The sequence below is a fragment of the Neophocaena asiaeorientalis genome, unplaced genomic scaffold (genome assembly GCF_003031525.2).
Source record: "Neophocaena asiaeorientalis asiaeorientalis breed wild unplaced genomic scaffold, Neophocaena_asiaeorientalis_V1.1 scaffold22, whole genome shotgun sequence".
NCBI lineage: Eukaryota > Metazoa > Chordata > Mammalia > Artiodactyla > Phocoenidae > Neophocaena > Neophocaena asiaeorientalis.
Genome location: NW_020174422.1, coordinates 792810 through 806161, shown reverse-complemented (window position 1 = coordinate 806161; position 13352 = coordinate 792810). Strand labels below are relative to the sequence as shown.

The 13352-nt window shown below is 50.9% G+C and overlaps 1 protein-coding gene across 5 annotated transcripts in view; it reads left to right on the top strand.

Annotated features, from left to right (window-relative positions):
- MYLK (myosin light chain kinase) overlaps positions 1-13352 on the top strand; it is a 265262-nt gene that overhangs the window by 220336 nt on the left and 31574 nt on the right. For all 5 annotated transcript variants that reach the window (XM_024756503.1, XM_024756505.1, XM_024756502.1 and 2 more), the window contains 3 exons: positions 5049-5351; positions 12483-12515; positions 12613-12706. In XM_024756503.1, the coding sequence (XP_024612271.1) occupies positions 5049-5351; positions 12483-12515; positions 12613-12706 (430 nt within the window). The remainder of the gene's footprint in view (positions 1-5048; positions 5352-12482; positions 12516-12612; positions 12707-13352) is intronic.

Genomic DNA, 13352 nt, shown 5'->3' with positions numbered 1-13352 from the left:
TGGTCAACTCTCTCTTGAAATATCAAACTAGCTTCCTAACTGGCCTCCCACTGTCCGTCATGCTCAGCCCACTGCCCCCCACAGACACGTGGCAGGCGTTCAGGACAGCGAAGGAGCAGCAGATGCCTAACAGGCTGGTCCTAGAGCACTTTCGGGCCTTCATACGTGGTACACACGAAAGCCTCTCACCTGGTCCTTTCATGTGTTTGTTGGCGATCTGTATATCTTCTTTGGAGAAATGTCTATTTAGGCCTTCTGCCCAGTTTTGGATTTCACCTGGTGTTCTTTGTTCTGATCCCCTTTCTTTAGTTTCCTTAGGTCAGGAGTTTTATCTCTGGGAAGGCCGGCGGACCAGAGGCTCAGGGAATAGGTTTCTCATCTATAAAAGACAGGACGCCCTCGCTCTCTCTGTGGTGAATCCGGATGCTTATTTTAATTGTCTCCTCCTGGAGTCAGGAACCCTTTGGGGGCGGGGGATCGGCGCCACTTAGACCGGAACCTGAAGTATTGATTTGGTGCCACGCCCCACCCGTCAGCTCGCAGCAGTATCCAGTTTTCCTTGGTGTTCTCTCTCACCCGCTCCTGCGGGGGGAACGTTAGGGTCAAGTCCCTGGAACTGCTTTTCTGTGACCAGCGCCCCCTGCCCCCATGCTCCCCACGGTGCCACCCGCTCCCCTCCGCCATCACCACCATACGGGCTGCATTTGTGGCCTTTTATGGTTGAGTTTCTCATTCTCCTCGGCCGGTGCTGACAGGGCCATTGGCGTGGCTGTCCGCCAGCTGGCAGGAGCGGCATGTTAAATGCCGTCCTGGGAGGGGAATGGAATGGAGGGGAAGGGCTTTCTGTCTGCTTCCCCCTTGGAGAGCTAAGAATAGAATTGCTCAATAAAATGAGGACTCACGTTGATGGGTACAGCAAATCCACATTCATTCAGAGCCTGTGGATTTAGAATCAGTCCAAAGTAAATCTGGATGAAGCCCAGGTTTACCTGCATGTCTCTAGCGACATCTGTGTATTATCTGATCAGGGTTGATTAAGTAGATGTAAAATGTAAATGAGATGAAACAGGAGTTGTTTGGCCTACTCCAGACAGTTACAAGCACTTTGGAAGCACCCACTTGTGAGCCAGCTAAATAAGGCCAGTTTAGCACAACTTCTACTAATTAGCGGTAAACTTCTCTTCTTGTATGTTTTTTAAAGTACCCCTTTCTTTTCAGATAGTCTCTGACTCCTATTTTTTAAAATGATGATTAAAATTAGCCTTTCCCTGGGCTTCCCTGGTGGCGCAGTGGTTAAGAACCCACCTGCCAACACAGGGAACACAGGTTCGAGCCCTGGTCCGGGAAGATCCCACATGCCGCGGAGCAACTAAGCCCATGTGCCACAACTACTGAGCCTGTGCTCTAGAGCCCGCGAGCCACAACTACTGAGCCTGCACGCCACAACTACTGAAGCCCACGTGCCTAGAGCCCGTGCTCCACCACAAGAGAAGCTACCTCAACGGGAAGTCCGCGCACCGCAAGTAAGAGTAGCCCCTCCTCGCCACAGCTAGAGAAAAGCCCGCGCACAGCAGCGAAGACCCAACACAGCCAAAAATAAAAAAATAAATACATAAATTCATTCCAAAAAATTAGCCTTTCCTTCAGTTACTTTAAATGAGTGATGTTTAGCTATTTTGAAGGCTAATTATTATTATATGTTAAGAGATAGTGCAGGGATTTGTGATGCGCAGAGGACCTCTGCCCACGAGTGGGCCTCCAGCCTCAGCCTCGGAAGGGTGAGGGAGGGGCCTCTCAGGCAGGAGAGAGCAGCGGGACCCAGATGAAGCCCTTCATGCGACTTGTCCAACACAAGAAAACAGGCCACTCTGCGTATCTTTAAAGGAGAAAAACAAAGCAGAGAGGATCCCAGATACCCAGTAATCCCCCAGTACTCTCTGAGCTTGGAACTTGCATGATTTTTAAGGGCAGGAGATTTCTCAGCATAATGCTTGGCTTGGGCTTAAGCAAGATGCATTCTTCATCTTATTCATCCTGATAGCTGGGAAAGTAACAGGCCCCTGGAGTGAGGGTTCAGAGACCTTTTAGAATCTCCATTTGGCTCCGTCACTGGCCAGCTGGGTATTCTCGGTAAGCAAAGTGCCTTGCCTAATCCCGAAGGGCCAGGATTACCCAGATAGATAACCTGGGGGCCCTTGCAGCCCTGCCATTCTCTAAAAGCTGCAGGTGGTTGCTGAGGTGCCAGTGGAGGGAGGCCCAGGTGGGGTTGGGCCCAGTCACAGACCATCTTCAAACACACGGGCACGCAGGGACTGCCAGCGCAGTTACTCCAGAGAAGCAGCAGGGATGAGATCCTCCGTTTTCCCAGGAGTGAGAACATTTGCTGAAGAGAAAATCCTGGAACTGGTGCCATCGGAGCCCCTTCCTTTAGACTCAGCATTTCCCATTCTGCTAGTCAAGTCTCCAGGGAGCCATGAAAGAATTCCAAAGAAGCATGGAGCTCGGGGCCCTGGACACTGAGCCCGCCTGGCCTTTGCCAGGCCATGCCCAGGCCTCCCTCCCAGACTGAGTGCGTCTGTTTCTTTGGCCCTGAGAGCAGGCTGTTCTGAGGACGTCTATTCCGTCCTGAGGGTTTTCATCCCCAGCTCATCCGGCCTCCATGTGGAGCTCTGTAGGTTGGAAAGAACAGAAAGCATCGGGCTCAGCCCGTGGCTCCCGGGGCAGGCATGCGGGTGGGGCCTCCTAATCTCCTCTGACTTCAGACTTGCGTCTGTTCTGAACTCCTTAATATGCCATCAAATTCCTTGAAAGCATTGAGGTTTCACTTTGAATTAAAGCCACCCTCCCCAAACTTTGCATCTTCTCTCATGCTGCAGGCAGTGACATATGTCCTGTGTCAGTTCTCTCTCTTTTAGCCAAGAGACTAAATTCGGAACAGGGTAGGGGATTAATAGTACCTTTTCCAAAATACCCATTTCTCCAAGTTTCCTTTTCTTGACCAGAGCAGGAGGGGAGAATATCAGTCAGTGCAGTGTATCTGTATTCGTCATCTCAAACTACAGGACATTAAACGTGTCCAGTCAGAAGTTTTCCAGGCATTTCCTTTGAGGGAGGGAGGCAGGGAGTCTGTCCTTCATCTTTCTTTAGGCCTTTTTACTTCCTTAGCTGGGTCTTGAGAGGACTTGAACCACTTGCCTGTAAGAGAGTTTAGAGTAATAAACATCTTAGCCAACACCAGAGGTATTTCTAAAAAGACCAATATATCTTTCAGAACAAACAGTTTTTCTAAGAGAACATATTGAACAACCAGTGAAAGTGGTTCCATCATAGGAGGCCTCCAGAGTGACTGCCACCAGTGGGGAGTGGCTGTCACAGTCCCAGAGTCATTCCAGGGCGAGTCAACCCAGGCTGGGGTTGCTGGGTATGGATGGCTTCCGGGCAGTGCGTTCTTGGCTGGATGTAGAAGCAGCAGGGCTGGGGGAGAGGGGAAAATGAATATGTATGTGTATATGTATATGTGGATGTGGATGTGTGTATAGGTATATATGTATGTGTGTGTGTATGTGTATGTATGTATAGGTGTATGTGTATGCATGTGTATGTGTTTATGTATATGTATACATAGACACATACACAGGCAGAATGTTCTTTTTCTTTTCAATATGCTTAAGTCATTTGCAGGGATTTTCTTTGGCCTTCCTACCTTGCTGAGGGGGAGGAGAGTAGAAATCAAGTACTTTTACCTGGGTTTGCTTATTTGATGCTTGCAAAACCCCTAAGAGGTAGATATATATTAACCCCATTTTCCAAATGAAAAAGACAAACTTGTCCCAGAAGTTAAGGAATTAGCTGGAATTCACATAGCTTATAAATTCACAGCGTATAAAACATGGCTTTTAATTGCTAGTTTGGGGAGCTCTAGGACTCAGATTGTCTTGGAGGAGATGAAGGCTTAGTGAACACTGGTATCTGTAACTAAACCAACCACCTGCAGAGACTAAATCTGAAGAATAGAATTCTGTTCAGTTGAACACCTGCCAAAAATCAGCAAAACTAAAGAACCTCATTAATGAACACACTGACTACCGTGATTTGCCTTGAAGTTGGCAGTGTTACTGGTTCTTAGCATTACTGGTCTGAATGGGAAGGCGGCCAGACAAAGGGCCGCTCCTAGTTTGTGTCCTCAGCTCATTTTCTGGCCCTCAGTCAGGGATGATTGTGATTTGCTACTGTGGTTCGCTTTGAAATTCTCTATCTCATTTTATACCAGTCCTAGGAGGATGACAGAGAGCGAGTAGGAGTAATTTTTTATACATTATAAAGTTAGAAATAAACTCCTGCAATAATGATGACAGCAAAGGCTACTCAAACAAGACGCTTTCTAAGAACATCTCACAACAACCTTGTGATGCAGTGCTATTATCATGCACATTTTACAGACGGGGAGACTGTGGCACAGAGGGGTTAACAAGTAATGAATGAAAACAGAGCTGTATTCAAACCCAGTGTGTGACTTCAGAGCTCACTGTGCTGTACTGACTCTCAGCGGGGCAGGTGTTTCCCAGGTCCCAGAGAAAGTGGAGACTGACCCCTGGTTATGTCACAGGTCACTGACCTCAGGCCTGAAGGAGACACACACACACACACACACACACACACACACACACACACACACACACACACACACACACTGAACTCTCTCTCAAAGCATATTTTTGATGGGAAGCAGTCCATGCCTCCTGGGCAGCTTCCTAGGTCTGTTTACACTGAGTAATATGTTTTTGACTTGGGCAAAGCACAGGAAACCATGACGTGTAGACTGGAAACTAGCCAAAAAAGAGGTTTTTTCTGAGCAAATCGGTATTTGTAGGGTTTTCCATATAGGCAGGTGTGTACCTAGGTGTGGCCGTATGGATGAGGGAAGGAGAGCCAGGACCAGGGATCGCAGCTCCTGTTCTCCAGGCTTCTCCCTCATGACAGAGCCAATTAAAGAACTTCTCTCCCTGCAGTCCTGCAGAGTTGGGTGATGTGTGCTTCTCTCTCCCCAGACAAGCCGGACCCCCCGGCCGGCACGCCTTGTGCCTCTGACATTCGCAGCTCCTCGCTGACCCTGTCCTGGTACGGCTCCTCGTACGATGGGGGCAGCGCCGTACAGTCCTACAGCGTCGAGATCTGGGACTCGGCGGACAAGAAGTGGAAGGAACTAGCCACATGCCGCAGCACCTCTTTTAACATCCACGACTTACTGCCTGACCGAGAGTATAAATTCCGTGTGCGCGCAATCAACGTCTACGGAACCAGTGAGCCGAGCCAGGAGTCTGAGCTCACAGTGGTGGGAGAGAAACCTGAGGGTAGGCTGCCTTCCTTTCATCACGGGCTTGCGATAAATGTGCATGACTTACCTTGTGTGCATAGAAGGCTGAACTGAGATGGGTACAAGGGAACTGACAAGACATCACTGATGGCTGGCAGAGTCTTTTGGGATCTTGATTTCCAATGTTGTGATGCTGTTCCATACTCTAAAAGAGGTACCTATGATCCTTCAAAAAATATTGAACCACCGTTTTTGGTACATTCCCAGCAGGGGTGACGGTGTGTTAATCAGAAGTACAGTCCTGGGAAGCGGGAGCTCAGGTAGACCTACAGTTTCAACGTCTTGCCCTACCCACTCATCCAGCTCCCTCCTCTCTTGCACTCATATTTGAGGGTGAACTCAGTGTCAGGGAAGACCGATAAGATTGGGAGCATAAAATCTGACAAGGAGGACAGCTAACTATAATGAGATGGGCTGCATCCTATTAGACCAGTATAAACAAATTGCGGAGACATAGCAGAAAGCATGAATAATTTTGCCATGAAGGTTGGGAAAGACTTCCTAGACGTAATACTTATGCTGAGTCTTGGGAAAAGGAATAGGATTCCAAGAGGTAGGGCAGATTGGGAGAGGCATTCCTCGCAGAGGAAACAGCGAGAGCAAAGGTACAACAAAGTGGTAGAAATGCATGGCATTTTGAGACTCTTGTGTGTGGCCAGGGCATATGCTGTGTGAGATAGAACAGGAGGAAGCAACACAAAAAGGACAGTGTGGGTAAAATTGTGAGTTCATCAAAGGTTTTCAGGCAGGGGCTTGACGCAATTAGATCTGTTTTTTTAGAAAGAGAGTTAGAGGAAGAATAGACCTTTGGAACTCAAGGGGTGGTCTGGACCACTAGTCTTGGGATCCTGGGAGCCTGTTAGAAATGCAGACTGTCTGGCCCCCACTTCCCTAGTCCCTTCTGAACCTTCATTTTAACATTATCCACCCTCACCCCCCATGGATTCATATACACTTGAAAGTTCGAGAAGCAATGAAGTGGACTAGGGGGTTGAGATTGAGTCAGTGAAATACCGGTTGAGGCTCTGAGAGAAGGTGGAAGTTCTGGTTTCAGTCCTGTTGAGTTGAGGTGTCTGAGGGATATCCATGGGGAGGTGTCTTCAGACTGCTGGATGGTTGAATCCAGAGCTCAGGAGAAAGGTTTAAGCTCGAGCTACAGGTTTGGGGCGGGTGGGGTCTTCACTATTTAATTGATAATTGAAGCCATGGGCATCAGTAAGTTCACGGAGAGGGGGGTAAAGAAAGTCTACACTGATACAGAAATGAAGGAGCCTGCACGACCGGGAGAAAGGACTGAGAGGGGAGAGAACCAAGGGGAGGCTGGAGCTGTGTTGCAGAAACATGGAAGCAGCGAGTGGCAAAGAGGAAAGAGATGAGGATGCAAGATCTTTGGATTCAGCCCTTTGATAAGCCGTGATCTTTGAGAGCAAAGTCCATAGTGTTTCCACAGGGTGGAAAATGGTTGGCCTGGGGCTAAGGAATAAATGGAAGAAGGAGAGGCCAGGAGTATAGAATGTTACTTCAAGAAGTTTCATGTGAAGAGAAGAAAACGAGTGCTGTGAATTTAAGATGGAGGCAAAGTTGGGGGCAGGGAGGAAGGTGGAGGGAAAACAAGTGAAAGACTTCTAGGAGAAGAGAGAGCTGTAAGATGTGAGGTAGAGAGAAGACTAAAGGACCAGGAGCTGGACAGGGCACAGGTCCTGAAATTACCATATAGCCAGAGGCATCATACGTATGGAAACTGTCATTACAGTTTGATACCCCTCTTTAGTTTCAAAATTTAGGCATAAAACAGATATTAAACTTTACTTTCAAATTAAATGAGGGCTCCAGAAAGAAAGTTTGGAGGTTGCCAGTGGAAAACACACCAAATTTCTAATTTTGCCTGTGCAGCCCTGTCTTGGGGGCCTTTGCGCAGTGAGCCCTAGAGATCCCCAGAGAGCAGGTTGCTCTGACAGCCACAGTGTGCTGTGGCGGCGTGGATCGTGGAGCCCGGCCCGAGAGAGCCCTGCCAGACCTCTTTGCAGTGTCATGGGGCTCCTGCTCACTAGCCGCTCACAGATGTCTTCTGGGAGAAACAGTAACAAAACTGCCATCGGCCGCCCTTTGACATCCCCCTTTGACATGAGCAGAACGGGAAGCAGACTGGTTAGAGTGGGTGTGCCAGGAGAGGCAGCCAGGTTCCAGTCTGCACGTTTTTAGCATATTACTTTGTCCAGGAAGATGACTCCCAGCTCCTTAGAAAAGTGATAGAAAAGGGGTAACGTGGCAGTGAGATGTGCATTAGCTGGAAGGGAAAACTTCCAGGTCTTTCAGGGTATGTACCAGGAGAGACTGTAGAATACCTGTTGAGCCCCACACAGAGGACCAGAGGCCACAGGAGCTGCGCGTGTGGCTCTTAGGAGGCCAGGACAGCAGCTTCCAGGGCTGTGAGGACGGTCTGTGGGGAGGAGGGGCTGGGACCACTTGGGTCCAGGCAGGTGGCCTCTCCCTTCTTGCCTGAGGCCAGCTGAACCCCCTTCTGTGGTCCTCAGATTCTCCTCCTGGGGCCCATCCTGACTGGGAGCAGACAAAGGGAAATGTTGAAATTGCCTGTAATCCAGAGGAGGGGTCCAGGCCACCCAGGGCTTCCAGGCTGGAAGATGCTCCCACCCCCAGGTCCAGCTGGCTTGTCCCTGATGGGAGGGGGAAGGGGCAGAACAGCACAGAACATGCTCTGAGGGGCAGAGGATGAAGGGGGGGATGGGAGGGTGAGGGTAAGCAGGTGTGGCTTCCAAGTGAAGCTCTCTGTGGACAGCTCAGAAGCCTGTCAGTTATAGCCTGGGTTGATCATCTCTCTCCTCTTTAAAAGTGCAATGGCTCTCAGAGAAGTGGAGGGTGTGTGTGTGTGTGCACATGTGTGGAAGAGGGATGTGATTATAGTAGATCATTTCTGTGAGCCCGTGGGGTCTGGTGGTCATAAAAAGGCAGTGCCAATTAACCCTCCCCCCTCTAAGCACAGCTAATGTTGGCTCTCACCTTCCCACCGCTACCACGGCCCCTCCAGCCTCTGCCTCAGCGACTTCAGTTTTGGGCTTCATCCGGACCTCTCAGTTCCATCCCCGCCCTCACTCTGCATTCACTCAGTGGGTCCGGTGCCCCTCCTGTGTTCCAGGTGCTGCAGGGACGCTAGGGATACGGTGGAAGACACAGCATAGCATGTAGGTCTCCACCCAGCTCTGTGGCCTCCTATGCCAGAGCCCCCCACCCGCCTCAGACTAGGACCCGTAACCTGACAGCTCCCCTCCTCGTCTTCCCAAACCTGAGTAAACGAGCACCTCTCCTTCCCCCTCCCACCCAACGCAGCAGCTCTCTCCCATCCCAACCAGGTCTGGATCTCCACTCCCACCATACTCAACTCTAAATCTGAAATCCGCTCCATCCTTGCTCCTAATCCTAATTTGTTCTAGTCTGTATAGTTGTTAGCAAACAGCTGTGATAGAGGCTGCTTGCAGAATAGGGTAGAGATGCAGAGCCCCCAGAGAAGCAGCGGAAATCAACCGCTCACCCTGAGCTGCCGCGGCTGCCCTCCCTGGGGCGCGGGCGCCCTCTAGTGCCCGCTGGGCGCCCAGCAGCCCTCCGCCGTGCAAAGGGACCGCTCTGTCCAGGGAGCCGGCTAGACACGTGCCACGTGAGGGCCAGAGCGCTCAGCCGGCCCTCCCCGAAACACCACTCCAGGGGGATGGTGTCATCTGCCTGCAGAAATATCTTGGAGCCATCTTCCAAATAGTTCTTCCACTTAGCTCTTGGATCTCACAGCTCTTTCTGAGTGGATTTTTAAAAAAGTATCTCGTTGAAGTCCCTTCTACTGCAGTTTAGCTCCTTCCTGAACGGAAAGATGGACATCACGTGGCCACCTCTCTCATTACTACCCCTTTATGCTCAGAGAGCTTGGCTAATTGAATTGTGGTCTTTCCCCCACGCCTCTGGGGTTCCTCCTCTCATGGCCATTTCCCTTCCAAATAGAGTGGAGACAGGATGAGAAGGAAAAGGAGGAAGGGAAATGTCTCAGCCTGGAGCCTTGGTCCGAGTTCCACACAGAGGAAGGGTTGCTGTGTAACAGTGAGCCAGAGGCCGGGGCCTGGGTTCCCTGAGATTGAGCTGGACCCCACAGCCTTGGTACCGGGAAAGCACGCTGCATCTTGACTGCTAAGGAGAGAGGCAGGAGTTGAGGGTAGGTGTGGTATTTGAGAGGAGGGCAAGAAGCCTAGCTCCATCTCTAACTGGTGTCAGAGAGATGGGGAGAGGCCAGTTCTAGAACTGCATGCCCTTTCAGGGCCACCTAGAAGATGCCTCCGGGAAACAGGTCATTGGAAAGCCCCTCATGGGCTCACAGCGCTGCTTCTGTTCCTTCACGAGGAGAGGACAGACGGTTCCTCCTAGAGATTCCGGGCCAGGAGAGCCTGTCTCTCTGTACTCTCTCATCCTGTTGCTCATTCTACACCAGGATATGTGGCATGGGGACAAAAAGGTCAGGAGAGGTCAAACCGCTGTCTCAGCTAGGGCACCACGGATCAGGACGATGGGGCCTCCCTGCCACTAGATGTGGGTATTATCATTAATGTTTTGTCTCTAAGGCCCCATCCAGTCACTGGCATCCACAAGTGCTCAGTTAGTGATTGTTGAATTGACTTGAATCTCTTGCTTTCCTTAAATCCCCGTCTGAAATACCATTGTTGAACTAACCTAAACATCTCTTGACCCTATTCATCGTTCTTATGGTGGCTCTTGAGATGTGACTTCCAGATGCCTGCAGCCTCCCTCCTATGTGAGGTATAACGCTAAATTGTTCTCCCACGTTATAGTGTTCATTAGTTGGTGAAAGTTCGTAACCCTAATCTCACCCTTGGCTATTGTGATTTTTTTGTTTTTTATCATGTCTGCTTTAGGCTTCTTTCCCAGCCGGAGAGGCCTAACCTTTTCTGATCGTCTTCACATGGCAGCTCTTCCTTTCAATGGCCCACGCCTCCTCCAGCTCCACTGAGACTTTCTCAGTGCCAACAGCCAGGGTTCTAGGATCACATGACCCCAGGCTCTACCAAGGGCAGAGTAATAATACCTGTTTGCAGCCGGTGCACACATCCCCAATGGCAGCATTCTGTTGGCCACAGCAGTTGGTTGAGGAATGGGGCTCCCACTTTTGGTTCTAACTAGATACCCTAGGGCTTGTCATGCTGGAAGTCTGAATGATTCAGTTCTCCCTGAACACATGACTCCATTACTACCTTCCAGGTGTGTTGCTCTCAAGTACATTTTGGTCATGTGTGAAGTTGACAGGGTCACTGTCAACTCTCAAATCTGTGGTTTAGAAGGCTTGATCAGTTATACTCACATCCCGACAGTATCTGTGAACCCCACCACTAATCTGAGAGTCCCCATCCACCTTATCCTTTTTTTATTTTTCCATGGCATTTTCCTTTCTGTGACAAATATTCCTCCCAATCCCACTTGTGTTGGTTTTTTAAAATTAAACTTCATCAACAGCATTTTAAGGACTCTAAACAAATCATAGCCTCTCTTGTTCCCGGTCACATGCTTATAAACTCTGTCAAAACTCTTTTCCAGCAAGGGGTACTTATCTTGCATGGGAACTGTGTGACTTCTCTCAGGTTGCCTGCTTAGGTTTCAGTAATTTGTTCTGCCCTCAGCCTAACAGAGAGGCTCACTGTCCACAGCTTCAAGCTGAACCTGGTCCCCGACCCACACCTTCACCGCCAGCATTCCACTTGCGAAGCACACAGAGCTGGGCCCGCTCCCACACAAGCCCTCCTTTCTGGGCAGTGTCCGACCAACCCCTCGGCCCCGTCTGCTCTGGCCTTCCTTCCATCTGCCGTCCCTTTCCTGTCCTCAGCCTTGCTCTGCTGGGAGCTTCAGCAAATCACACCCTTTCCCCCACACACACTTTAGAAATCCTTGGCCTCCCTCTCTGGCTTCCTCAGGTCTTTCTACCTCTTCAGGAAGCCTCCCTTGGTTCCCGCTGTCAGACGGGACACAGCCCACATCATGGCTAAGCAGCACCTAGCACATCACAAAGCATGGCATCCAGGGCTAGCCAAGGACCCGAGAAACCACCGAGAAATACGGTGCTTTCCTTTTACAGATGAGGAAACTGAGGTCCAGGAAGGGAAGGGCACTTGGCTAAGGTCAAGAGGCCACAGTGGCTCTTTAGGGACTAATTATACCAAAGCAAAGGAAAGCCTGGACTTCGGAAGTGGGTGTATTCCTCTGGCCACCAGCCTGTCCCCTCACGACCCCCCATCCACGACTGAAACATCTGTGTGAACGGCCAGGGTGGGGTGCTCATGTCCCTCCTTGCCATACCCATAAACACCCGCTGGCTTCCTGCATGACGTCACCCACCTCCTCGCTGTGTTCCATCATTTCCGTTAAGACACAACTCAACGGCTCCTTCTTCCTAGACTAATTGCTCTGACTTTATACTTGCCCCACTTTTGTCACCTTCCTCCATTGTCTACTCAGTTTGTACTGCGATATCACGTGCTTGATTATATAACACTCGTAATGGATATTTCAAGGATATGTGTTTTTGCCTCTCCAACGAAATTATATATAAGCTCCAAGAAAGGAGGAGAGATCGTGCCATCTGTATTTTGTTTTGTACACCCATGATCACTGGCAAAATAACTGGTACCTAGCTGGAATTCCAGAAAAAGTTCTCAGCAAATGGATAAATGGATTTGACACTAGTAGCAATTATAAGTTGCCGACTTTTGAGCCAGAGCAGAAAGGGACTGTCGTAGTTGTGTGTAGGTTCTGAAAGTCAGAGAGACTAGAAAAGATATGAAGAAGGGCATGTCTAGGGGACCTCAAGGCTAGTGGGGAGTGGATGGAGGGGAGAGCTGGCAGAGGAGGGGCTGGGTGGGGGCCAGCGCCTGCCGGTGTATACGTGGCCCTGTTGCAGCATGGACCCACTGACCCCGTGGTGGTGCCCAGAGCTCTGGGCTTGGTGGTCTTGTGCCTGGGAAGGCTGAAGTCTGACAGGGCCCCCGGCATGCTTTGCTCTCGGTGGGCCTTCGTTACTAATCGCCCACGCCCTCTCTCCCCCTAGAGCCGAAGGATGAAGTGGAGGTGTCAGATGATGGTGAGTGCTGGCCTCCGTCCTCGGGAAGACTCGAGGGGTGGAGGGGGGTGGGTGAGGGGTCTGATGGCTCACACTCACCCCGACCCCCACCCTGCAGATGAAAAGGAGCCCGAGGTTGATTATCGAACCGTCGTGGTCAATACTGACCAGAAAGTGTCTGACTTCTACGACATCGAAGAGAGACTAGGATCGTAAGTGGAGTGGGAAGCACCCTTCCGGAGCCCAGGGTGAGGGTGGCGCAGGCCCCGAGGTTAAGTTCCCTGCTTCCTCTTCCTGTCCTTCCCTGGGTTCTGCCAACTCCCCAGACTGAGGTTCCTGCAGAACCGGGAGGGCTTGACCTGTTGGCACCCGTGAAAGCATCACCCGGCCAGGGCTCTCTTAGGAGCTGCTGTGCCCCGGGATCCCTCCGCAAGCTTGAGCAGGCCCGTCCTCCTCTGCAGTCCACCCCTCACATAGGACATAACCCAGGGCAGCGGGTCTGGCCCGGCCCGTCCTTAGGATCCCTTCCCTTTGATCCGCGCTCGCCGTTCAGCAGTTCTAGCTCTAGTGCTTCAGGAGAACGCGCCCCCTTGACATGCACCTCCTGTCATCACCCCTCGCTTTGTGAACTCAGGCCACAGTCTCTGCTCAGGCTCTGCCCTGGGCTGCGGAGACACCAGTGGACTCAGACCACAACCCTGGGCCCTCCGCACAGCCAGGCTGTGCCCACCAGCAGCGGCACCCAGGGCTGCCTGTCGCCCACTGACTATCCCTGGAGGAGGAGGGGAGGTGGAAGAGAGAGGGATGGGGCTCAGCTCTTTATTTCCGGAGGGTTTCTGTCCAGTAAAGGAGTGACAC